The sequence below is a fragment of the Phascolarctos cinereus genome, unplaced genomic scaffold (assembly GCF_003287225.1).
Source record: "Phascolarctos cinereus isolate Bilbo 61053 unplaced genomic scaffold, phaCin_HiC Scaffold_5;HRSCAF=322, whole genome shotgun sequence".
Classification (NCBI taxonomy): Eukaryota; Metazoa; Chordata; class Mammalia; order Diprotodontia; family Phascolarctidae; genus Phascolarctos; species Phascolarctos cinereus.
Window position 1 is genome coordinate 60,404,346 of NW_027555958.1, and position 27,527 is coordinate 60,431,872.

The 27,527-nt window shown below is 36.6% G+C and overlaps 1 protein-coding gene across 1 annotated transcript in view; it reads left to right on the top strand.

Moving 5' to 3' along the window:
- LOC110217816 (mitochondrial adenyl nucleotide antiporter SLC25A24-like) overlaps positions 1-27,527 on the top strand; it is a 50,740-nt gene that overhangs the window by 6,040 nt on the left and 17,173 nt on the right. The window contains 4 exon segments of the mRNA XM_078154984.1: positions 2,621-2,747; positions 15,302-15,389; positions 20,247-20,358; positions 21,961-22,119. Of these exon segments, the coding sequence (XP_078011110.1) occupies positions 2,621-2,747; positions 15,302-15,389; positions 20,247-20,358; positions 21,961-22,119 (486 nt within the window).

Consider the following 27,527-nt stretch of genomic DNA (forward strand, 5'->3'; position numbering starts at 1 on the left):
TTTTTTTTGGGGGGGTGGTGAGGCAGTTGGGGTTAAATAACTTGCCCAGGCTCATACAGCTAGTGAGTGTTATGTGTCTGAGGTCAAATTTGAACTCAGGTCCTCCTGACTCCAGGGCCGGTGCTCTACCCATGTCGCCACCTAGCTGCCTTATGTGTATGCATTTTTAAAAGAATGTTCTTAGCCTTAATTTATATGTGCTCACAATAAGCTGGTAGGAAGGGGAGGGAAAAAGAATTTATATAGCACTTACTATATGCCAGGCACCGTGCTAACTCCTTTTATGAATATTATTTCATTTGATCCCCTCGACAACTCTGGGAGGTAGGTGTTATTTTATAGTTTATAGTTGAGGAATTTACAGTTGAGGAAACTGAGGCAAATGAGGTCAAGTGACTTGCCCAGAATCACACAGTAATTGTCTGAGGCTAGATTTGAACTACTCCTAACTCCAGGCCTAGCACTCTATTCACTGCATCACTCGCTGTCTCTAGAAAGAGGGTAAAAAAAATGAGAATCCTATCTCCACAACACTTTCTTTTCTTGTAAAATCAGATGTATGTGAGTTTGTAAAAGGAAATTGATCTAATTTTGAAGAGTAGGTTTTTATATATACGTAGAGAAGAGGAAACAGGTGAACAGCGTGTATCTGATAATAAGGAAAGGCATTAGGTAAAGGGTTTAAAGATAACGTAGACAGCCAGGGATGGTTCTAACAGGCAAGTTAGTTAAAACTTGGTCTTGATAAGGGTGAACCAAGGTGGGATAGAAAGAGCAAGTCATTTTGGCTTGCTTTGTCATTTCAATTCAATAATATTTTTTTAAGTGTGCCTTCTATTGGAAATTATTCTGCTAGGCATTGGAGATTCGAAGATAAATGATGGTGCAGTTTCCTGTCTCACGGAGTTTTAATCTAGTAAGGGAAGAAAAGACATATACATCTATATGTATATATATGTAGTTTAACTACAAATTAGAATATATTAAATTCACAGAGGAGACTATGAACTATTTGAAGAGAGGAGGATCAGGGAAAGCTTTAATGATGATAGCTGGTGTGAAGAAAGAGAAAAATTTCAACAAAATTTGAATTTATTGGGGAAATTCATTCTAGTCATGCTTTTGTTTGGCCATGGTCAACTCTTCATGACTCCATCAGGAATTTTCTTGGTGAAGATACTGGTGTGGTTTGCCATTTCCTTCTCCAGCCCATTTTATAGATGGGGAGACAGAGGCAAACAGGGTTAACTGACTTGCCCAGGGTCACACAGCTAGTAAGTATCTGAGGCCAGATTTGAACTCAGGAAGAGGTGACTCTAGGCCTGGTAGTCTATCCGCTGCACCACCTACTGCTCTTATTCTAGTCATTGGGGGTCACTTATACAGATTCATGGAAGTAGAAACAGGCAGAATGAGTCTTCTAGTTTTCTCTAGGAGGTAGAGACTTGTGACTTTGCTTCAGAGTGCTACTTTTGCTAATTAATGTGGCATTAAGGCAGCCTACGGTAAACTGGGAAAGTCATACTTTGGAGGCTTTGTCTAGTTTATTATTTGTGCTAAGTGTATTCCAAGTCTATGCAGCCAATCTGTACGTAGAAGGACCATGATACGTAGTTGAAAAGTAAAAAGTTGGTAGAATTCAAAATGACCTTAGTAAGTTTCCTTTTCATTCTTATCTGGCTGACTTAAATTTAACAAGAATTTATTATATCAACTATGTGGAGGACATTGTGTTATTTTCTGAGGGTATAAGGACAAAAACCCCAATATAGGCCCTGTGCTCAAGGGGTTTCTGTTCCTCAGAAGCATATATGAGTAGTGGGTAATTAGATATGTAAACAGATATATGAGTACTCCAAGGTCAGTGCTTTTTCCACTATACCATACTGCCTTTTCTCTTAATTCTGTAAAATAAATAGGATGATTTGGGGATGGTATCTACATTTTGCAAAGAGGTGCATAGCCAGCAGAATGAAAACTCTGACATGCTTGGGCATCAGTTAGAAATTTCCCTGGTTTTAACACTTTTAATGTACATGTCAGAGAGCTGAAGGTATGACTATAGTAACATTTGAAAACTTGCCTTTTATTATGGAAGTCTTTGCTTCATAGTTTCAATAAAGAATTCATCCCAAAACCCAGGTTTGTTTGCATCTAGTATAATGGCAATTTTTGCAGTGTTTTGTAAAATTCAGAAACTGTGGAACATTAAGTGAGAGATGGGTCTTAGGTGATCTTTAAAGTCCCTTTTCATTCTAAAACAGAGGTGTCAAACATGGGGTGTATGGTGTGACCCATAACACTCTTGAGTGCCTAAGGTGAAATGTAGTGAAAATGTATTTGGGAAAACTTTAACAAAATAAGCAAAAAGACAATAAAACATAGATAATATTAACATGTAGATTTCTATGTCATTGTGCAGCCTGCAGAGGCCCTTATGTGGGATTTAGCAGCCCCTGTTCCTATTTGAGTTTGATACCACTGTACTGGAAGTCTGTAATTTTCATGTCTTTTCTTGATTTAGCCATGGACTGACAAAACCGATTTATTTAATAGGATCAGTGCAGCTATACAATAGGTCTGAAGAATTTCTCTCTAATGGTTTTCTTCTTTCTTGTAGGATCTTTTAAGGGCTGGTGATACTAACAAGGATAATCAGCTAGACTTTGAAGAGTTTATGCAGTACCTTAAAGACCATGAGAAAAAGATGAAGCTGGCTTTTACTAGTCTGGACAAAAATCACAATGGTGAATTTCATTTTTTCCATTTGCAACTGGCTTAAAATGCACACACACACACACACACACACACACACACACACACACACACCCACACACACCCCATTTCGTTGTCTAATATGAAAGCTTTTAGCTTTCTTCTTCCTCCAGAGATTAGAATTAATCATCCATCCATCCATCCATCACGAACCATTTAGGTACCTTCTCTATGCCAAATATGGTGCTGGGTACTAGAGATACAAAACCAAAAGTGAACCAGTCCCTGTACTCGTTCCGTCAGGGAAAGGAGACAAGTTTATGGATGTATATCTAAAAGGCATGCAAAATAAATATAAAGTAATTTTTTTTTGTAGGGGCAGGGGATGGAGGAGTGAAGGCTAAAGGCATTAGCCACTGGGGAATTCAGAAAGGCTTCATGTAGTAGGTGATTGAGCTGATTTGGAAACAAAGAATTCAAAGAGTCAGAGGTGAGGAGGGGGTGCCTTCCAGGCACTGAGGACAGCCAATGCAAAGGTGGGAGATAGAATGTCATGGATGAAGAACAGCAAGAAAGACAGTTTGGCTGGCCTATAGAATGTGGAAAGGGGAGTAATGGGGATAATGCTGGAAATACAGGTTAGGGCTGACTTTTGAAGGGCTTTAAATGTCTATTAAAAGAATTTATATTTTATCCTAGGGGTAACTGGAGTTTATTGAGCAGTTGCTTTAAGAAAATCACTGGTGGCTGTGTGGAAGATGGATTAGAGATAGGACAGACAAAATAGGGAGACCATGGCAGTAGTATAGATGAAACGTAGCCGTGTGAGTAGAAAAAATGGGACTGATAGGCAAGGTGATGTGTAGGCGGAAATGAGAATATTTGGCAACCAATTAGATACATGGAGTGAAAGAGAGAGAGAGAGAAGAGTCAGGGACTAAACCAACGATGTTAAAATGAATGATTAGGAGGATGATGATGCTCCAAGAGAAATAAGACATTTTAGGAAGAGGGGTATGTAATGGGCCCAATTATGGGTAGATTGGGGGGAAATGACAAGGAGGAAAGTTTTTTCTTTTTTAAATTTTTAAAATTTAAAAAAATTTTTAATATAAATTTATTTATTTTTAGTTTTCAATATTCACTTCCACAAGTTTTTGAGTTCCAAATTTTCACCCCATCTCACCCCTTCCCCCACCCCAAGATGGCATGCGTTCTGAATATATCTTCCACTAGTCTGTCCTCTCTTCTATCTCTCCCCCCTTCTCTTATCCCCTTCCCCTTCTATTTTCCCGTAGGGCAGGATAGACTTCTGTGCCCCATTTCCTGTATTTCTTATTTCCCAGTATCATGTGAAAACATTTTTTTTTAACATATATTTTTTAAACTTTAGGTTTCAAATTTTCTCTCTTCCTCCCTCCCCCCCACCCTCATTGAAAAGACAAGCAACTCAATATAGGTTGTACATGTGCAGTTATGCAAGATACTTCCGTAGTAGACATGTTGTGAAAAACTAACTCTATTTCCCTTAATCCTATCCTGCCCTCCCATTTATTCTATTCTTTCTTTTGACCCTGTCCCTCCTCAGAAGTATTTACTTCTGACTACCCCCTTTCCCAATCTGCCCTCCTCTTTATCATCCCCCTGCTCTCTTGTCCCCTTCTCCCCCTATTTTCCTGTAGGGTAAGACAGATTTCCATACCCAATTGAATGTGTAAGTTATCCCCAAGGAGGGTTATTTGGAGATTCACAATAGGAGCTCAGGGAAGACATTGGTGCTTCATGTATAGATCTAGGAGTCATCTGCATAGAGATGATAATTAAGTCCATGTGATGGGCCGGGATAGAGCCTTAGGATACGTCCACAGTAAGGGTGTATGTTATGGAGAAGGAACCCCCAAAGGAGCCTGATGGTAGTGATCAGACTGGTAGGAGGAGAATCAAGAAAGCACAGCGTCATGAAAATCTGAAGAGGAGATGGTATCCAGGTGGAGGAGATAATCAACATTATCAAATACTGTAGAAAGGTTAAAAAGGATAGGAGGTTGTGAAAAGGGCATTTTTTTGTAAATAGTATTTTATTTTTTCCAATTATATGTAAAGATAGTTTTCAACATTCATTTTTAAAATAAGATTTTGAATTCCATTTTTTTCTCTCTCCCTCCCTTGTATTCCCCCCTCCCCAAGATGGCAAGCAATCTGATATAAGTTATATATGTACAATCATGTAAACATATTTCCACATTAGTCATGTTGTGAAAGAAGAAACAGGGGGCAGCTAGGTGGCGCAGTGAATAGAGCACCGGCCCTGGATTCAGGAGGACCTGAGTTCAAATCCGGCCTCAGACATATAACACTTACTAGCTGTGTGACCCTGGGCAAGTCACTTAACCCCATTGCTTAGCCAAGAAGAAGAAGAAGAAGAAGAAGAAGAAGAAGAAGAAGAAGAAGAAGAAGAAACAGAATAGAAAGGAAAAGCTATAAAAACAAAAAAAAAGAGAAAATAGTATGCTTCGATCTGCATTCAGACTGTAGTTCTTTCTCTGGATGTGGATAGCATTTTCTGTCATGAGTCTTTTGGAACTGTCTTGGATCATTGTCTTGATCAAAATAACTAAGTCTTTCACAGTTGATCATCCTCACAATATTGCTGTTACTGTGTTCTCCTCGTTCTGCTCACTTCACTCTGCATGAGTTCCTGTAGGCCTTCCCAGGTTTTTTCTGAAACTGTCCTGCTTGTCATTTCTTATAGCACAATAGTATTCCATTACATTTATATACCACAACTTGTCCAGCCATTCTCCAATTGATGGACATCCCCTCATTTCCAATTCTTTGCCACCACTAAAACAGCTGCTATAAATATTTCTGCATGCGTGAGTCCTTTTCCCTTTTTTATGATCTCTTTGGGATACAGCCCTCATAGTTGTATTGCTGAATCAAAGGGTATGCACAGTTTTATAACCCTTTGGACATACTTCCAAATTGCTCTCCAGAATGGTTGGATCCACCAACAGTGCATTAATGTTCCAGTTTTCCCACATCTTCTCCAACATTTGTCATTTTCCTTTTTTGTCATATTAGCCAATCTGATAAGTGTGAGGTGGTACCTCACAGTTGTTTTAATTTGTATTTCTCTAGTCAATAGTGACTTAGAGCATTTTTTCATATGACTATAGATAGCTTTAATTTCTTCATCTGAAAACTGCCTGTTCATATCCTATGACCATTTATCAATTGGGGAATGACTTGTATTCTTATAAATTTGACTCAGTTCTCTATATATTTGAGAAATGAGGCCTTTGTCAGAAACACTTGCTGTAAAAATTGTTTCCCATCTTTCTGTTTTCCTTCTAATCTTGGTTGTTTTGGCTTTGTTTGTGCAACACCTTTTTAATTTAATGTAATCAAAGTTATCCATTTTGCATTTCATGATGTTCTTTATCTCTTGTTTGGTCATAAATTCTTCTCTTCCCCATAGATCTGACAAGTAAACTATTCATTGCTCTCCTAATTTGCATATAGTATCACCTTTTATGTCTAAATCATTTACTCATTTTGACCTCATCTTAGCATACAGTGTGAGATGTTGGTCTATGCCTAGTTTCTGCCATGCTATTTTCCAGTTTTCCCAGCAGTTTTTTTTTTTCCAGAGAGTAAGTTCCTATCTCAGAAGCTGGAGTCTTTGGGGTTTATCAAACAGTAGATTCCTGTAGTCATTTACTACTGTATCTTGTGTACCTAATCTATTCCACTGATCCACCACTCTATTTCTTGACCAGTACCAAGTAGTTTTGATGATTGCTACTTTAAAACTGTACTGTTACAGTTTTAGATCTGGTATGGCTAGGCCACTTTCCTTTGTACTTTTTCCATTAATCCCCTTGATATTCTTGACCAAAAAGGGCATTATTTTTGCCAAGAGATCATGGGTAACTTTGGAAAGAATAGTTTCAATTGAATAATAAGGTTGGAAACCAGACTGCAAAGGACTGAGAGAAGTGAATGAAAAGAGAATGTGACAGGGAATGTAGACTGCTTTTTAAAGAAACTTGGCAGAGAAAAGTAGGAGAAATGTCAGAGTATTACTTGAGTTAATGGTACAGTCAAGTAAGGGTTTTTCTCTTTTTAAGTTTTTTTTTTAATTAACAACCATTTATTTTCTCTCCCACATTCTACAGTTCCCAGTTGCACTATGACAAAAAAAAGAAAAATAAAACACTCATAACAAATATTTATAGTCAAAAGCATACTCTTGTATTGTGCCAGAGTGCCTATTCTAAACATGCCTATCTATCCTGCATGTTTCATCCATCACCTACCTTGGTTCATCTTTGGTCCTCTGGAATTGTGATTTGTCATTGCATAGATCAGAAGCCTCAAGTCTTTCAGGGTTATTTTTCCTTTTCAAAAAATTAATTTTTTCTGGAACATAAGAAACACCAAGTGGAATAGACATTTGCATATCCATGGTATAACAGAACAAGAGGGTGGTACATTAAATTGCTTACACTTCATGTTTTTTTTAAAGTATATAATAAGATCAGTCTGTAGCTTTCAAAGATATCCTGCTTGCCTGGCCTTATTTCTGGCCTTCCATTTGTTCTTGTCTCTCCACTAAAAAAAAAAAGATGCCTCTGCCTCAATGACTCTTTTCTTTTGCTGCTTTATCCTTGTCTCCCTTTGCCTTCCCACCTGTTCTCCTATTGGAAAGAAAAAACACAAAAAAGAAAAAAAAACAAATCCCTTGTAGTAATTATACATAAGCAAGCAAAACAAAATCCCATATTATCTATCTGAAAATGTATCTCATTATGCATTTTGAGTTCATTACCTTTCCATTAGGAGATGTGTAGCACGTTGAATTGTTCAGATTTCTTAAGTCTTTCAAAAGTTGTTTTTTTTTTTACACAGTGTTACCGTACAACTAGTTTTTTTCTGGTTCTGCTCACTTTTTTTTTTTTGGTTAGGCAATGGGTTCTCACTTCTGTCTACATCATTTTATACAGGTCTTTTGAATTTTCCCTGAAATCACCCATTTCATCATTTCTTGTGGTATTCCATTCCATCTCATTTAAATACTCTAATTTGTTTAGCTATTTCCCCAATAGATGGGAATCCCCTTAGTTTGGAGTACATTGCTACTACAACAAGAGATGCTATAAATATTTTTTGCACATATGGATACATTTACTATTTCTTTGATCTCTTTGGAGGTAATAGACCTGGTAGTGATATCTCTTGCTCAAAAGGATTTGGCACAGTGTGATGCCTTTTTGTATATAGTTCTAAATTGCTTTCTACAGTGGCTGTACCAATTTATAGCTCTATTCTCAGTGTATGTAGTGTGCCTGTTTATCTCTAACAATTCTAATTTTCTTTTTTTTTTTTTGGTCATCCTTGTCAATCTGATGGATGTAAGGTAGAATCTCCAAGTTACTTTAATTTGCTTTCTCTAATTGGTTGTTATTTGAAGCATTTTTTTTCATGTTTGTTGGACTCTCTTTCTTCAAAAAATGCCAATTTAGCATTTTTTGGAGGAAGAAATCTGAGCAACCAATAGCCAAATCTTGTGTGATCTTCACTGTGATTGCTTGACACTTTGGATGATTGGTGATTTCTTTCTGCTTTCATTTTGCTCCCTGGTCCTAAAAGATCTGGGCAGTTTTCATTTATGATTTCTTGAAATATAATATGAAAACTTTTTTTTGGTCATGATTTTCAGGTAGTCCATTTATTCTTTGATTATATCTTGTTTATCATGGACAATGAATGTTTCTTCAATTTTTTAGAGCTATGTTTTCTTTTGTAAAAAAAGTGTTTTGTAATTGTGTACATATAGTTCCTATGTGTGTCCTGGTAGGAAGGCCCCCAAGTATTTTTATTTTCTGTATTTATTTTAAATGGAATTTCTCTTTCAATCTCTTCATGCTGAGTTTTGTTGGTAGTGTAAAGAAATGCTGATAATTTATGTAGGTTTATTTTATATCATATAACTTGGCTAAAATTGTTTATTATTTTGACCATTTTTAGTATATTCTCGAGTTCTCTAACTATACCATCATATGTTCTGCAAAGAATAGTAGTTTTGTTGTTTTTATTATTGATATGGTCAATTATGCTCATAATTTTCTTAATATTGAGTAAGCCTTGCATTCTGGTATTAATCCCATGTGGTCATAATATATGATGTTTATGGTATTATAGCTACCTTGCTAGTACTTTATTTAAAAATTTTGTATCAATATTCATTAGGGAAATTGGTCTATAGTTTTCGTTCTCTGTTTTTGTTCTCCTTGATTTAGGTATCAAAACCATATTTGTGTCATAGAAGGAATTTGGTAAGACTTCTTCTTTACCTATTTTTTTCAAATAATTCATATAATAATGGAATTAATTGTTCATTAAATATTTGGTAGAATTCACTTATAAATCCATCTGGCCCTGGGGATTTTTTTTCCTCTTAGGTAGCTCATTTATTGCTTGTTTAATTTCTTTTTTCTAATGTAAGGTTGTTTAAGTATTCTATTTCATCTTCTGTTAGTCTGAGCATTTATATCTTTGTAAATATTAATCCATTTTACTTAGATCATCAGTTTTGTTGCCTTATAGTTGGGCAAAATAGCTCCTAATAATTGGTTTAATTTCATCTTCATTTGTGGTACATTTACCTTTTTAATTTTTTATATTGGCAATTTGGTTTTCTTCTTTCCTTTTTTGATCAAATTAATGAATGGTTTGTTTATATTATTGTTTTGTTTTCCATAAAACAAGCTATTATTTGTATTTATTAGTTCAATAGCTTTTTTACTTTCAATTTTATTAGTCTCTCCTTTGATTTGTAGGATAACTATTTTGGTATTTAGTTGGAGATTTTAAATTTATTCTTTTTCTAGTTTTTTTTAGTTGTATGCATAATTCATGGATCTGTAATTTATCTCTTTTATTGATATAAACCTTGAGAGATATAAATTTTTCCCTAATGCTTTCATTACACCCCACAAATTTTGGTATGCTGTCTCATTGTTCTCATTCTCTTTAATGAAATTGTTGATTATTTTTATGATTTTTTTTCTTTGACTCACTCATTCTTTAGGATTAGATTATTTATTTCTCATTTACTTTTAATTTATACTTCCAAGCCCCTTTGTTGAATGTAATTTTTATTTCATTATGGTCTGAAAAGTGTGCATTTAATATTTCTGCTCCTTTTTTGCATTTGTTTGTGGGGTTTTTATGCCTTAATACATGTTCAGTTTTTATAAAGGTGCCATGTACAGCTGAGAAAAAGCTATATGCCTTTTAATTCTCATCCAATTTTCTCTAGAGATCTATCATATCTAATTTTTCTAAAATTCTATTCATCTCCTTAACTTCTTTCTTATTTATTTTATGGTTACATTTATTTAGTTCTGAGAAGGCAAAGTTGAGGTCTCCTACTATTATAATTTTACTATTTATTTCCTCCTATAGTTCATTTAACTTTTTTCTTTAAGAATTTGAATACTTTGAGGGGATTCCCATCAATTAGTGCATGGCTGACCAAATTGTGGAATATGACTGTGATGGAATACTGTTATGCTATGAGAAAGGACAAGTGGGATGATTTCAGGAAAACCTGGGGAGGCTTACATGAACTGCTGTAAACTGAAGTGAACAGAACCAAGAGAACACTATACATAGTAACAGCAATATTGTACAGTGATCAACTGTGAATGACTTAGCTATTCTCAGCAATGCAATGATCTAAGACAATTCCAAAGGACTCATGATAAAAGAAGGCTATCCATATCCAGAGAAAGAACTGATGGAGTCTGAATGTAGATTGAAGCATACCAGTTTTTACTTTCTTTATTTTGTGTGTGTGTGTTTCTCTTGGTCTGTATCTTCTTTCACAACTGTGTCTGTGTTTCTCTTGGTCTGTATCTTCTTTCACAACATGACTAATATGGAAATATGTTTTGAATATTTGCACATGTGTATTGCTTACCGTCTTGGGGAGAGGGGGAGATGAAGGAGAAAATTTGGAACTCAAAAAAAAAAGGAAAAAATTGTCTTTACATGTAATTAGGAAAAATAAAGCATTATTTAAAAAAAGAATTTAGATGTGATGCCATTTGGTACATATTTGTTTAATATGGATATTTATGGTCTATGGCACCTTTTAGGAAAATGTTGTTTCCCTGATTATCTGTTTTAATTAGGTCTATTTTTGCTTTTGCTTTGTCTGAGATCAGGATTTTTACTTTGCCTTTTTTTTTTTTAACTTCAGCTGAAGTATGTAGATTCTTTGCCAGGTCCTTATTTTAACTATGTTTGTGTATCTTTCCATTTTAAGTGTGTTTCTTGCAGACAATATATTGCTGGATTCTTGATTCTGATTAATTTTGCTGTCCTGTTCTATTTTATGGGTGAGTTCATCCAATCCATATTCATAGTTATGATTGCTGTGTATTTCTCTCTATTGTATTTTCTTCTGTTTCTTCTCTCTCCCTCTTTACTTGTAGATGTTTTCACATCATCTTCTTCTGAGTTTGTCTTGAACTTCCATGTCACCATAGTAGCTTTTTATGGTCAGGCTCTTTTAAAAAAAATTGCTCATTTTCCTAGTCTATTTCTTGACTATAGACTTTATGTTAAAGTTAGGCTCTACTTACTCTGGTCACTGCTTCAGGCTTTTTTACCCGCTGTTTTCATAGCTAGTTCTAGGGGTCTGTAAGTTATTGGTGTTTACAAGGTGGTGTGATTGGGAGATACGTGGTTGCTGCTTTCTTGATCTATACTCTAGTCCTTTCCAAAGTACAGCCCCTGCTCTCTGGCAACCACAACTCTTTTCTTCCCTGGAACTGCAACCTGTACTCAAGTAGGGTTCCTGTTTCCTTGCATCATACCACACACACTCCTCTCTGTCCTGGAACTGTGACCTGGAACCAGGGCCTCTCTACACCCTTACACCACAAGTAATCCTCTCTGCCTTGGAACTGCCGGGAGTGGGGGGGGGTAGGGGAGGGAAACAACAAACCTTGGATTCTGGGCAATGTTGTTGTAAAATGGTGCCTGGTCTTGCACCCTGTGCTAGGCCAGGGGTTCCATGTAATCCTTTTCTGACCAAATATTCAATCCTCTTACTGTTTCTAGGCTGTGAGTGCTTCTGGTACAGTGGCTGCCAATAATGCTTCCACAGCCTCTAAAGCAGACAGTTAAAGTCCTCTGCTGTACTGCCCTCCTTGTCAGCCCCCACGCCAGCACCACAGACCTCTCCTTCTGACCTCCCACACTGCCCTGGGCTGAGAAACATGTTTCACCCTGACCTTTTGTTGGTTATGACGCTTTAGAATTCAATTTGACATATGTCATTTTAAAGTTGTTTAGAGGAGAATGGTGGGAGAGCTTAGCTAGAAGGCTCCCTTTGTTTTACAATTTTGGCTCCACCAGTTTTTTTGTTTTCATTTCTAGTAATCTCTTGTTTTATTTTCAGATTTTCTCTTCTGTGTTTAGTTGGAGTTTTTTGGTTTTCTAATTTATTTTTAGCTCCATGCTCAATTCATTGTCTCTGTCTCTGTTTCTGTTTCTGTCTCTCTCTTTGGGAGATGAATATTTTTAGAAATATACATTTTATCTAAGTACTTCTTTGGCTGCATTCCAAGAGTTTTTGGTTTGTTGTTTCACTGTTGTAATTTTCTTTGATTAAATTTTCCATTGTTTTTGTGACTTGTTCTTTGACCCATCATTTATTTTAGGATTAAGTAACTTAGTCTCCAATTAATTTCTTAATACTTTCTTCAGAGGCTCTTTATTGAATATTATTTTTATTGTATTGTAAAGGGTATGTTAGATATTCCATATATGTGAAGTTTTATGCTTTATTACATGGCTAATATTTGTATGGGTGCCATGCTCAGCTGAGAAATATGTATACAATTTTCTATTTCTATTCAGTAATCACCAGAGACTTATCATATCTAACTTTTCTTGCTTACCTTTTTGGTTAGATTTATTTGGGTCTAAGATGGGTATATTGAGATACCTTTGTATTGTAGTTTCACTCTATATTTCTCCTTGTAAATTGATTAACTTTTCCTTTATTTAATAATCTATATGTGTGTGTATTATATATATATATATGTATAACTCATATACAGCATATATAAAATATTAATACTAATTATGTATGGTCTCTTTAAGAATAAGTAATTTACTTCTTTATTTCTGTTTTTTTACAATTGACTTGTCTGAGACTATGCTTATTATCCCTGATTTTTTGAGTTCACGTTAAGCATAATAGATTTTACTCCAGCTCATTATTTTTAACTCTGTGGGAATCTTCATGTTTCAAGTGTTTTCTTGTAAATAATATATTGTTGGATTCCTTTCTTTGCCCACCAAACCTTCCCCTCTCCAAAGAAGAGAATAGTGAGAGAGGAGCATGCTTAGCTCTAACAATTTATATTTTATGCAGTCTGCTTCCATTCTCTGTACTTCTTCTCTTATCCTTGTCTAGTCCCCAGTCACAAGTTCTTACATTTCATTTCCTTTTATTCCCTCTTCATGTTATCCACCCTCCGAAGTTGGAGTTTGTTTTATTCATGATTAATTCCTTATTGAATTTACCTTCTCTTTTAATTTTCATTGCCCCTCTATCTGTTCCCACCTTATTCCCTACTGAGTTTAGTGTCTTTCTAGACCAAACTCTGTGTATATGTGTTTAACCCTCCTTTGTCTGGTTCAGATGAAAGTGAGGTTTTAGGTATAGTTCATTAATCTGTACCCCACCCCCAACTCTCTCTTTCATAGTTGTATAGTTTTAGGAGCTCTGATTATGTGAGATAATAAGTAGTAGCATCTTACTCCTTTTTCCCCCCTAGTGTATTCCTTTTTCCTTCTCTTTTCTAGTTTTCTTAAGATCTTAAAAATATATCCAAACTTTTCCCCAACTCTGTCTTATTTGCTGTCTCTGTGACCCTTGAAGATACTAGGTGATTACATTAAAAATTACATGGAACAATATCAGATATCTTTCACACTTATGGCTACAGAAGAATTTTAAACCAAATTAGAGAGAGATGAATAAATTTTTTTGATAATTTAAATTATATGATATTAAAACTAATAAAGGTCTGATACCCAAGATATACAGGGATCTAACCAAAATACGTAAGATTAAGAGCCATTCTTTGGTGGATAAGTGGTCATAGGATAAGGAAAAGTAGCTGTCAAAAGAATTGCAAACTATTAGCAACCATATGAAAAATTATTCCAAATAACTACTAATAAAGAAGGGTAAATCAAAGTAACCCTTAGATTTCACTTCACAGCCAGCAAATTGTAAAAGGTGACAAAAGATGAGAATGGTCTGTTCTGGAGAAGTTGTGGAAAGATAGGTACACTAATGGATTGTTGGTAGAACTGTGAATTAGTCTAACTATTCTAAAAAGCAATCTTGATGTATGCTAACAAATAGACCCAGAAGGCCCATTGCTAGGCATATAATATACTCCAAGGAGGTCAGTATTAAAAACAAATGTGTCATATACACAAAGAGATTTATAGTGGCATTTTTTCAGTATTAAAAAGAAGCAAAAGGAGATGTCCCTTAGTTAGAGACTGGCTATACAAATTGTGGTACCTGAATGTAATGGAATGTTATCATGTTATAAGAAGTGATATACATAGCTAGGTGGCCCAGTTGAAGTGTGGGACTTTGAGTGAGGAAGTCCTGAATTCTTATTCTGCCTGAACTAGCTCTAAGCAAGTGACTACTTTATCGCTCTCAGTCTCTTTCGTCATGTGTGAAAAAAGGGAATTGGACTCGATGGCTCTAAGAAGGTCCCTTCCAGTTCTAAAGCTTTGATCCTATGAGTATGAAGTATAAAGAGAGACAGGGCAACACTTATATACCCTGATACAAAGTAAAGTAAGCAAAAGCAGGAAATCCATATACAAACAATGGCTACACCACTGTAAATGGGAAAGAACAACAAAGAATCTATACTGACTCCTCTATAATTAGAATGAAAATACACCTCCTCCGATCCTTTTTTATAGAAGGATATGTGGATCTATCTATATCTCTATCTCTCTATAGATATATGAATATATATATGTATGGATACATGGACATATACACATATGTAAATATATACATATATGTACACAAATGTAATACATACCTATATACATGCACATACATATAAATATAGCATGGATATATGAAACAGCATATTATTAATATCAGACTTTGTTAATGTATTGGTTAGTTTTGTTGAACTGCTTTTTTCCCCCTTCGTCATATGAAATGGCACTCTTAGGGAGGGGGGAGGGATCCACCAGGAAATGAAGGCGAAGGGAAACAGAAGATATCAATAAAAATATATATAAAAAGCTGATTGTTTTCTTTGACGTTTCCCTGCAAGTTCAAACGGGGTCTTCATTCTTGATGCTTTATTTAACCTTTGCATATAAAGACCAGGTACTATCATAATTCTTGGAATTTTATAGATTGTTATAACAATGCCCCTAAAATACTGGCATCAGTGTCTTTTCAAAGACTTTCAAATGACATATTTTTCTTTTCATTCTTTTAAAGGAGTAATTGAAACCTCAGAAATTATTCGGTCTCTCAAGATACTAGGTATAGATGTTTCTGAACGACAGGCAGAGAAAATTCTTCAAAGGTTAGCCCTTATTTTTATTTTTGATAGTTTTTTCAAACTTTCATTTCAGTGTTCCATAATACAAGCTGTAAGCCATAGAAATATGGTCCTTTTTTCTTTTTCTTTAATCTTGTGAAACACTTATTTGACTCATGTATATTGTTGATTGGATTGACTCTGTATGTGTATATAACATATGTATATAAATACATGTACATGAATAAATATACATATACATGGGCTTTAAAAAAGATACTGTGTACAGTATAAGGGCTTACTTATTTAGCGGATTGGTGATCTCATCACCTGTGAATTCCTTCTGCTAAGCACAACTACAAACTGCCTTCACCTTCTGTTTTTTTCACTGTGTAACTCCATATACATATAGCTAACATTCCTGTCTCTGATAGGCTTTATGAGAAAAGTAGAAATGGAGTAAGATGACACAGATAGGAAGAGTAACTAGTCTAGACCAAGTATACACAGAGGAACTTTGTGTCGTAGACAACACATTTTGAGGTTGAGTGAATGACAATCAAGATATATGAAATAGGGGAGGGTCCTGAAAGACAGGAAAGAATTCACTAAAAAAAGGTTATCAAGAGGATGTTAATTAGGGGCAGCTAGGTGGCATAGTGGATAGAGCACTGGCCCTAGAATCAGGAGGACTTGAGTTCAAATCCAGCCTCAGACACATAACACTTAGTAGCTGTGTGTGACCCTGGGTGTCAATTAACCCTAATTGTCTCACCAATAAAAAAAGAAGATATTAATGATTACTGACTCATCTGCCTACTTCTCCTCTCTGTAAAACCTTTATGAAGATATTTTGCATGTATATTGAAAATATCCTCACTGAAAAGATGATAAGGGAGGAGGCAGGCTTTCACAAATAATATATATGGTAGAGAACATCTTTATAGTCACCTACGTGACTGGTTAGGCTTCATGGCATAGTGGATAGGATGCTGGCTTTGTAGTCACTGTGTTCAAGTCTTGACTCTGACAAATGATAGCTAGGTGAACAGGAACAAGCCATGTAGCTTTCTAATGCTCTAGGCAGTTCTCTGTGTGTGTGTGTATGTGTATAGGGATGGGTTGAAAAAAGGCCACATTTTCAGTCACACAATTAACTGAAAGGTACAGAGAATACAAGGTCATACTGTGCTTAATGTTTAAAAAAAATTTAAAAAAAGCATTTAATTTGGTAGAGATAAATGCATCCTGAAGGTTTCTTTTTCAATAAAGTGTCTCCCATGGTTAGGTTAAGAAGAAACAGGACTCCTTGTCAGATGCAGTAGAAGAGCTCTGTGACCCTCTGATTATCAATATTAAGCAAGGCATAAAACAGGAAGACATATGGTGTTCAGAAGGATTTGCTGTTGTCTTGGAGGACAGCCAGCTCAAGGTTAAATTGAAAGAGGAGCTCTCTGTAGAAGATGAGGTACCCCTAGAGGCTTCTAAAAGGTCTTGGAATACTATAGAAATTGTCAAATGAGCCCATCAGCCTAGCAATCAACATAGGAAAGAACAGGTGGATGAAGAATGCTGAGTATCTCCATCATGACATGGCTGAGCATTCCATTTAGTTGGTCCATCAACTGATATATCTTGGGTAGACACTTTGGGTGGACAATGAGCTGGGCCCAGAACTAAATTGAAAGAGAACGGGATAAATTACTTTTGGGAAACTGCACAGAACTCTCAACAATCTAAATCTTCTCCCTGAAATAAACTCCCCGCCCTGAGTTTTCCCTAAACTCAACTTTTTAAAGCATTTTTTCTCCCAAGTCTACAGGTCATGGAACAATGCTCCATTTTTCAAAGAATCAAAATTGCTGGTGATCCAAAGGGTAAAAGAGCAACAAACATATTAGGAAGTAGGCAGCAGAACATTACCTTGTGCAAAGTACAAGTACAGCAGAACTTGTGCAAACGAGATGGTCTAAGATATATCATCTAGGAAATTTATGATTGGAAAAGGAAGTAGGCTAGTGAGAGAGGAATGGGTGGGCAGCCCAGATGTTGCAGTAGTACCCATGTGATACCAGAAGACCTAGAAGAAGGCCTTCTAAGGAAGGATATGGATAAGAATCATACAGGATGCGAAGGAATGCTTTAGTACCACCTTTCTTCTTTTAGACAAAAATGCACTACTAAAAATAGTTTTAGAATGAAGAAGTTATTTTTCAAATAAGAGCTATAGTTGTTAAGGTTTATCTTGGACTAAAAAAGCCATGGATATACTGGAAGTTCAAGGCCTTATCTTTGGTGATATGCAAAAGAATATTTAAAAAGCCATTGTTGGCTTTACAACAGTCCTCATGGTGCCTCATGGAGGTGTGGAGGTGGTTCTGGGTTCTTGAAGGTAGTGCCGATGGAATGCAAACACTGGCAGGTTCCACCATATTGGGAATAATGAGAAAAAGATATGGAATACAATTAAGATTTAACCCTGAATTATTTGAATAAGCTATTAATGGGAAATGGGTAACAGAAATGATATGAATACTGACTATAATTATTTCATTCAGAAGTTAGACCAGTATAAATTAATTTCTACAATAAGGAGTTCAAAAGAACCCAGAAAATGCCTTAGGCAGAAAGCATTTACAGGGCAGCTAGGTGGTGCAGTGGATAGAGCACTGGCCCTGAAGTCAGAAGGGCCTGAGTTCAAATTCGGCCTCAGACTAAACACTTGACACTTACTAGCTGTGCGACTCTGGGCAAATCACTTAACCCCAATTGCCTAAAACAAAATAAAACAAACAAACAAGAAAGCATTTAACTTACTTGCCAAATGTAGAGAGATGGGTTAGAATATAAACACCTTTGTAAAATCTTAAAAAGAAGAATGATCAATAATTATGAGCAGTATGATAGAGTAGAGAAAAGCAGTAGGAGAGTAAAACCAGTCTCAAGAAGGTTTAGCAAAAATATCCAACTAAGCAAAGTCACCCAAGGACATTCAAGGACGAAAATGGAAAGAAGAATACAAAGAGAATAAAAAGGAAAGTAACTGCAAAAATGTTATAAAAATGTTTTCTCCATCAAGGATAGTGGAGTCACTACATTTGGACCCTAACATCACAGTCCCTCAGTTTCTTACAGAGGAAATATAATTAGCACTAAGGAGAGCAAAAATGGATAAAGCAGCCAGATTAGATCAAGTATATAGAAAGGAGATGGAGGAAGGGAGAAAGGACAGGTGATACAATTGAGAGGGCATTGAGAAACTGATTTATGAGTGTCTAAAGGAGGAGAAGTTACCAGAGGTGTAGAAAAAAATCTCAGACTTTGCTGATTCCAAAAAAAAAAGTTTCCAGGAAGACATCAATAACTACTGACCTATATGACTACTCTCTCATTTGTGTTTATGAGGGTCATCTATACATCAATTGAAGGCATACTCAATGAGGACATTAGAGAACAAGCAGACTTTCACAAATGCTATTTAACAATGGATCACATCTTTACCAACTTACAACTGATAGAAAGATGTAGAGAAGACATCATTGTGTTTATTGTTTGTTGATTACCAAAAATAAAAAAATGAACCAAAAACCCTATTCCACCATAGCAAGATCATTCAATATTCCTCGAAAGATGTTACCACAGAAACGATCCTGTTCAATGATTGAATCTCTGATAATAAATATTAGTGGAATTATAGAATAGGGAGATGTATACTTGTCAAAAGTATTTACCATTAATGAAGAGAAGATGAACTGGTCACAGGGAAAAAGTGAGGGACAACAGGTAGACAGCAGAGTGCCTCCCTGCTACCCTCCAGATGTTGGGAGAAAGTGAGGAAGGGCCTCTAGTAAATTGGGTGGACCTCTCAGTGGTGAAGTTTTAGGAGGACATAGATGAGAGTCACACAGGACAGACAGGCATGGGTTGGTTGCGTTCTTCATAAAGGGATCTCCTGAACTGATGAGATTACTGACCCATTAAAGCATTTGAGTTGAGTTTTTGACAAGAACTGCTAGAACTTCTTGGTGCTGGTGCTGGTTCTGAATGGTAGAGGATGTGATTACATCAACAACACTGCTGCATTGTTATATTACTAATTAATTAGTAATTATTTCTGCACAATTGATGTCAGCAGTACAGAAGGAGGTTCTAGAGCAGTGATTTCACTGAAATAATAGAGCTTTATTTTCCTCCAACTCCATTAAGACTTGAAAATCTTGATGGAGAAAGCACCATATTTGGCTGTATTTCCCTCATTAAATCCTGCTATCAGAGAATTGTCTGTAATTTCTTCAAGTGGTTGTTAGTTTGTTTCCAAATGGTTCCATGTCATTTGACTCCTGAATTGGGTACATAATGAGAGTCCTATTTCCAGATCCGTAGCTCAGAAAGGGAAGGCATACACATGAAATCCTTCTAAAGTTGGGGAAATAACAACCACAGGTAGACAGGTAAAAGAAAGAGTTCTGTTCCTTTCAATAAGCATTCATTAAGGGCTTAATGCATGCCTAGGTCCTAGGAACCCCCAAACCAAAGAGCAAAATCTCTGCCTTCACAGTTTTCATTTGCCCATAGATAAGTAAATACTTAATACATACAAATATGAGACAAAGTAATTTCAGAGTGGGGAGTACTAACAACTAGAAAAATCAGGAGAAGCCTCTTATAGGAGACATCTCTTGAACTGAGCCATGAAGGAAGCAAAATTTTCTAAGAGGAGAAGGAGGTGAGAAAATGCTAGAAAATGAAAATGGTTCCAGGGTAATGACCTGCGGTAGTTGCCAGAAATATGTAATATGGAACTGTTTTCCATCTAGATGGATTACTAATGCTAATTGCTGCTGCTAATTTTATGTATGAATTAGAGCATAGGTTTTAAGCATGTCATCATTATTTTTTCAGAATTGATACTGATGGGACTATGTCAGTGGACTGGAATGAATGGAGGGATTACTTTTTATTTAACCCAGCAGAAAACATGGAGGACATTGCACGGTTTTGGAAACGTTCTACTGTGAGTGTAGTTTGCATTATACCGCATGTTTATTTTATGCTCTAAGCCAAAGGTATAGCTCTCACATAGGGAAACCCCAGGAAGCTTGGTAGAGCAACCCCTTACTTAGCAAGTTTTGGACTGTGCCAGTCAGACTGATGAGATCATATGGTTTCTAACTCTCCCTCCTGCTCCCTAGCCAAGGGGTTTTAATATTTTTTGTGTCACAGAACCCATTTGGAAGTCTGGTGAAACCTATGGACACTTTTCCAGAATGTTTTTAGGTGCGTAAAGTAAAAAAATTTCAAAGAAAACCAATTAAATTGAAATACAATTATCAAACTACTAGAAAAAAAAGAGTCAGGGATCCCAGGTTAAGAATGTGGACAGGGCTGACATTCCTTCAGAGAGCCCTGTGTTAAAATTGTATCTCCTTCTGGTTCCCCTGATTGCTACTGCCCTGCCCCAAGTATAAAGGGGTGATAGGGGCAGCTAGTTGGCACAGTGGATAGAGTGCCAATGTGAGTTCAAATCCAGTCTCATACACTTACTAGCTATGTGACCCTGGACAAGTTACTTCACCCTGTTTGCCTCAGGGTGAGCTGGAGAAGGAAATGGCAAACCACTCCAGTAACTTTGATAAGAAAACCCCAAATGGGGTCATGGAGAGTTGGGCACAAATGAAATGACTGAACAACAACATAAAGGGGCAATAGCAGGAGATAAGATTGCGAAGGGAACCTGGGAGTCATGTATAAACCATTCCAAAGATTGAAGAACCATAATTTACAAAATATATCATATGTTAACCCAAAATCACATCCTGGTAATATGTGTGGCATCAAGAGAAACCAACAAGGTGTTCCTGTCAAGGTTTTTGATCCATATTACCCATCCTATGTAAGGTAAGGGAAAGTTGATCTATGTAGAAGAAAATGGTGCTTTTTTTGGGGGGGGGTGATTTATAATTGAAATTAATCCCAATTCTGTGTGAACTGACATTACATTGATTTATACCTATGTGCTTATCCTCTTCTATTTGACAGTATACTTAGTTGTGCAAATTTATTTTCCCAACTAGACTGGAAGCTCCTCGAGGAAAAGGATCATATCTTATTTAACTTTATATTCCCAACACCTAGTACAATGCCTTAGACCATAATAGGCAACTGTATGGAAATTATTTTTTGTTATGGTCCCCATGACCACCTGCCCAGTAGTGTAGTACGTATGTAAGTAGCCAGTGTAAGGTAACAATAAATAGGCTATAGAAACTAAGAGTGTAAAGAAGAACACAGAAGTCACTTGCCAAAACTGCTTCCTAAATTAAGGCTACATCCAGACTCCATGTGCTAAATTAAGAGAGGACAGCCAGGCCCCAATAAATGGCTCTTGGTCTGTGCAGAAAAACCAGATAAAATGTTATACTAATAAGGCAACCCTTAAGGTGGTATGGATGAGACTTAGCCTGTCCCTGTCACTGGAACCCTATAGGAATGGGATTGAAACAGGATCTGAACTCAGGCCCTCTGACTTTGATGCTCTTCCCCCACTACTTCATGCTGCCTTCTTGAGATGGTCCGTTTCTAATTTAAATAATATGGTAACTTCCTTTTCATTTAGGGGATCGACATAGGGGATAGTATAACCATTCCTGATGACTTCTCAAAAGAAGAAAGAGAATCTGGCATGTGGTGGAGACATCTGCTGGCAGGTGGAATAGCAGGTTCAGTCTCTAGAACTTGCACAGCACCCCTAGATCGGCTGAAAATCATCATGCAGGTAAATGGTTGCTTGTTTCATCTGTCTGTGTTTCCAAGTAATACAACAAGGGCTCAGTACTGTTTAAAAGAAGTATTTCAGATCTCAGTAGTGCTTTTGATATGTGAGTTTGACTTTATTAGGGAAATACAATTTAATATTGATTTAAATATAATTTAATTTAATTTAGACCTAATGGCTCTTACTTAATGTATGACACTTGGGCTACGTAAATTAAGCATTTTATTAGAAATTGTCACAGGATCCATGAGAATAAGACTTTTAGTGCTTGGAGGTTGAAATATTGGGCTTCCTTGAAGAATAATTTCATGTTGCTTCATGCGGTGAAATCTGTTACATTGTAAGTGCAGGGATCTTTTCTTTCATCCATGCAGATCACAGCCTCTCCACGCCTCATCCATCTCTTTAATTCTTGTGCTTGTTTTTCCACAGACTTTCATAAGTGATTTACCAAACTTCTCATTTTGTATTCTACAGGGGATTGATGTGTTCCCAGAGTCTTAGCCAGAATTTATGAGTGTTCAGTCGTTTTTCAGTCACGTGTGACTCCTCGTGACCCCTTTTGGAGTTTTCTTGGCAAAGATGCTGGAGTGGCTTGTCATTTTCTTCAGATGAGTAACTGATGAGTAACTGAGGCAGAGTTAAGTGACTTGCTCAGGGTCACACAGCTAGTGAGTGTGTGAGACTGGATTTGAACTCAGGGAGATGTCTTCCTGACTCCAGGCCCAGCACTCTATGTACTGGGGCACCACCTAGCTGCCTTATGAATTCATGACTAGTCCACCTAATTTTCTGATCAAATATTTTCTTGCTGTCATTTATACCACTTCTTTCACAGAAGTCAGTCAATGAGGAAAATGAAAGAGGTGGTATTGTAAAATAGGCCTCTGAGGAACCTTTTAGTCCTCTATCTATGGTAATATGCTTGGGTCCATCATGATTCTTTCAATTACCTTTGGGTTGGTTGTCAATTTCGCGCTGAAAATTCTGTTATCCATGTAGTTATCCATATTTATAACATCAGTGTTTGTAACCTTGAGGTTTTTTTTCTTTAAAATTTTTTTATTCCGAACTTAACAAACACCATAAAAATTTTCCATGCACAAAGTACAATATAAAAAGGGGATTTTTATGAAGCTGCGGATCTCAATTACATACCACTTGTTTTGAAAAGTATGTAATAAATCCAATATATTACTTTTAAAGTTGGACTGCAATGTGTGTTTTCTTCTGAATTTCCTTCTATTGTGTTTTGTGCACTAAAAAAGTTTCCAAAATATCCCAGTGTAACAAATGAGTATAGTTAAGAAAAAAAAATCCACCCAGTGGGTGTTATTTTTTAAAAAGTATGTCTTTTTCTTCATCTTGAGTCCATCACCTTTCTGTCAGGAAGCGGACCTCTGTTGGTCATTATGTTGGTCAGAGTTTTTAAATCTTTCTTTTTTTAAAAATACATTTTTATGTATTTTGGTAACTATTCCCCAATTACATTTTGCTGGGAACTCTTAAATTGTTCACTGCAAAGGGAGCATTTTTTTCATTCCTTAATGTAAGTTTCTCTGTTACACAATTCTCTTGGCTCAGAATATATGTAATTTCATTTCTTACAACCAGATGTAACATTTCTTTTTTTTGTCTTTTTTTTTGTTAATTTATTTTGATTTATCAACAATCACTTCTATAAGCTTTTGAGTTTTAAATTTCTTAAGTCTTTCAATGCTGTTTATCTTTACAATGTCGTTACTGTATAAAGTGTTCTTTTAGGTCTTCTTACATCATTCTACATCAGTTTGCATAAGCCTTCTAAGGTTTCCTTGAAATCACCTCTAATCATTTATTATTACAGCACAATAATATTTTTTTTTTTTAGGCAATTGGGGTTAAGTGACTTGCTCAGGGTCACACAGCTAGTAAGTGTCAAGTGTTTGGTCTGAGGTAGGATTTGAACTCAGGTCCTCATGACTTCACAGCCGGTGCTCTATCCACTGAGCTGCCTAGCTGCCCCCACAATAATATTTTTTTAAAGTTCCTAAATAATAATTTATTCAGCTATTCTGCAGGGGATACCTAGCCTTTAATTTCCATTTCTTTTCCTTTTTCTTTTTCATCCTCCCTCTTCAGAATCAGGAAGTTTGTTTTGCCTTTGACCAGTCCTGCTCTGGTATTATCCTCCCTCTTAACTACCCCCATCCCTATTCCTAGCTATTTCTCTGTTGAGTTTGATGTATTTGTACACCAAATATTTTTTTGTGTTTATGAGTGTGTTCAGCCATTAAGAGAAAGATTTATTGCATGCTTCCTGCCCCTACTCCTTTTTCCATGTTTGCATACTCTTTTCATACACCCCAATTACGAGAAATAGCAAAATCCATCCCCTTCTTCCTCCTTTCTATACTGGTATATTTCTTCTACTTTTATTTCTCTTTCCCCTCTTAAAAGTCCAAGAACAGAACCAATCTACCTATAGGTCCTCTGTTTTTCTTATTTAACTTCCTCAGAACTCTTCAAAGACTTAAGTTCTGAAGGGACACTTGTGTCTTCTCCTCAATTATAATATTAACATCATTATGCAACCACCTATAATTGTTTAAACCACTTTATATTTCTAGGTTTCTCTTGATTTCTATGCTTACTTTCCAAAGTTCCAACTCAGATCTAGTCTTTTCATTAGAAATGCATAAAGGTTCTTTATTCCATTAAGAATCCATTTTTGCCCCTGTAAGATTATACGCAACTTTGTAGGGTAAGTTATTTTTGGCTGTAAGTTGATGTCTTTTGGAATATCATCTTTCAAGATCTCTGCTCCTTTATAGTAGTAGCTGCCAAATTGTGTGTGATGTTGAACCTGTTTTCTTGCGACTTGAACTGCTACTTGTGTTATTTTATCTTTTATGTGGAAACTATGGATTTTGGCCAAGATATTCCTGGGACTTTTCTTTTGGGGTTCCTTTCAGGTGGTGCTTATAATAGATCAGCACAGTTTTCCCTAATGATTTTTTGGAATATAGTGTCCAGGCTTTTTTAAAATCATGGTTTTCAGAGAGTCTAATGATTCTTAAATGATCATTCCTCAATCTATTTTCTAAATCAGATTTTTTTGGTAGCAGATTCCTTATATTTTCTTCTATTTTTTTTTCTATCTTGATTTTTTTCTAGTTTTTCTTGTCTCATGGAATCATTGATTTCTGCTTGGCCTAGTCTAATTTTCAGAGAGTCCATTAATTGGATTAGGCTGACCATTTTCTTTTCTAAGCTATTTATTCTCCATCCAGTTGTTTCCTTCAAAGATTTTATTTGAGGTAATCTCTAAGGATGGTGCCGAATGAGCAATCTCACCTCTGACAAGAAGATTAGATTCTGGAGTTATACCACCTAGGAAATTAAAATCCCCCTCCTTTACACATGAGGTTGGGGTTCAAGAATATTGTCCATGAACTTCCCTCTTGGGGGGAAGTTCTTTCTGAAGACATTTCTGCCACCTGCCAAAGACTTCTATCCCTACCTGTGTGGTCACATCACCTTTTAGTGCCTTTTCCTCTGAGATTACTTTCCACCCACTTTGTGTATGTCATCTATGTGTATAGTTATTTACATGTTTTAAATGTAAATCTCCTATGTTTCTGCCATGTGCTTCTGCAGGAACTTTATTGTTGCCCTGACCATGGGCATATCTTAGGCTAGGAATGTCCATTCTATAGAACTTAACTCCTGGACCAGGTGGATAAGCATATGTATTATTCTTTCCCCAAGTGCCATTTACCAGTTCTAATGGAGAGGAGAGAGAGAAATCCCCTCTCTTGTTCTACTCCATTCCATTCCACTGTGAAAGACTGATAACAGGGGAAAGACAAAAGGGCAGATAAGGCAAAAAGGACTAAGTGTAGTATATTGCTTTTTTTTTTGGTAGATTAGCAAAGAGGTTAATTCCTCCAACCAGAATTCCTCCTTTTGAGTTCCAGTGAGCTATTCGTATTGGGACTGTCTCAGTCACTGAAAATCAATCAAGAGTTGTTCACACCCTCTCCATCAGTGGGAGTACCCACCATCCCACTGTTTCAGGGGAAAAAGTACATTGAGATTTTTTGGGGTGGGGGGCATTACTCTCTCAACACTTCCCCTCTTATATTATAAAGCTACTTGTGAAGGAGTTTTGTTAATGCTGGATTAAGTAATACGTAGGTAGGAGCATCAGTTTTTCTTTAGGAAATGGAGGGATTTCTTTAGGAGATAAAAGCAGTTAAGTCCCATGTCTCAATACTATAACATAACTTATCTAGATATACAGAGATACTTCACGTAGTGATCCTTCTGGGAACAAACTACCTTTTTTTAAAAAAAATTAATTCAACCAGCTGCTGTTAAAGTTCTATTCCTTTGAAGGTATGAATAGAGTAATTGGTATTCTGGTAGATATAACAGACACATGTGGCTACCCTTAAATATAATAACAGCAGGTCTTACTTGTTTGATTCCAATGACTCAACCTCAAGTGTAGGGGTCAGCCAGTAAGTTGATAAGTGTTTATTAAATGCTCCACATGAGCCAGAAACTTCACTATGTGCTGGGCATACAAAGACAGGTAAGCACAGTCACTGCCTTCAGAGACCTTACACTCAAATGGAGAAGACAACATGTAAATAGATGATATACACAAAGAGATTGGAAAGTAATCTCAGAGGAAAGGGCACTAAAAGGTGGGAGCGACCACAAGTAGGGGTTGAAGTCCTTGGTGGGTGGCAGAAATGTCCTCAGAAAGAAGATAAACACAGTGAAAAGCAGAGGGAGCAGCATTGGGGTCTGTCAGAGATGAGACATCATGAATCAAGGAGAGATGGGAATCTGGGGACACACAGTGGGGGGAAAAGATGAAGGGAAATGAGAGGACCTAGAATGGGGAGGGAAAAAGGAGAGAAGTATGGGGAAGTGTGTTGAACAAATAAACACACCGATCATGCCACTCTTAGGAAAGAGACACAGGAGGGCTTCTAACACCTATCTCACTAGCAGGTTCGTTTTGATCTGGTCAGACAGGAAGATGGGAATGGAGTTATAATAAGGGGTTAAATAAGCTTACTTTATTCTAGTCTAGTATTCTCAGAGGGAGTTTACTGATAATGGGAGCTCCTACTCCTACAGCATTTCCTAACAACCCTTCTCTCAGCGGCCGGCGTGAAGGCGGGGCAACTACCCCTCGTCTCGATGGGGTCAGTAGAGACCAGCACAACTTGTGCTCTCCCCTAAATCTCCTAAAGCCTCAGAGGGGGCTAGTTAAGGCAAACACACAGATTCCCCCTCCCAAGCCTTGATGGGGGGCCGATCAAGGCACGCATAGCATTCAGCCTGCACATTCACCCCAATGGGGCTCCTCAGTAACTGACCTGTACCCACTTGCTTTATAGGGCAACAGA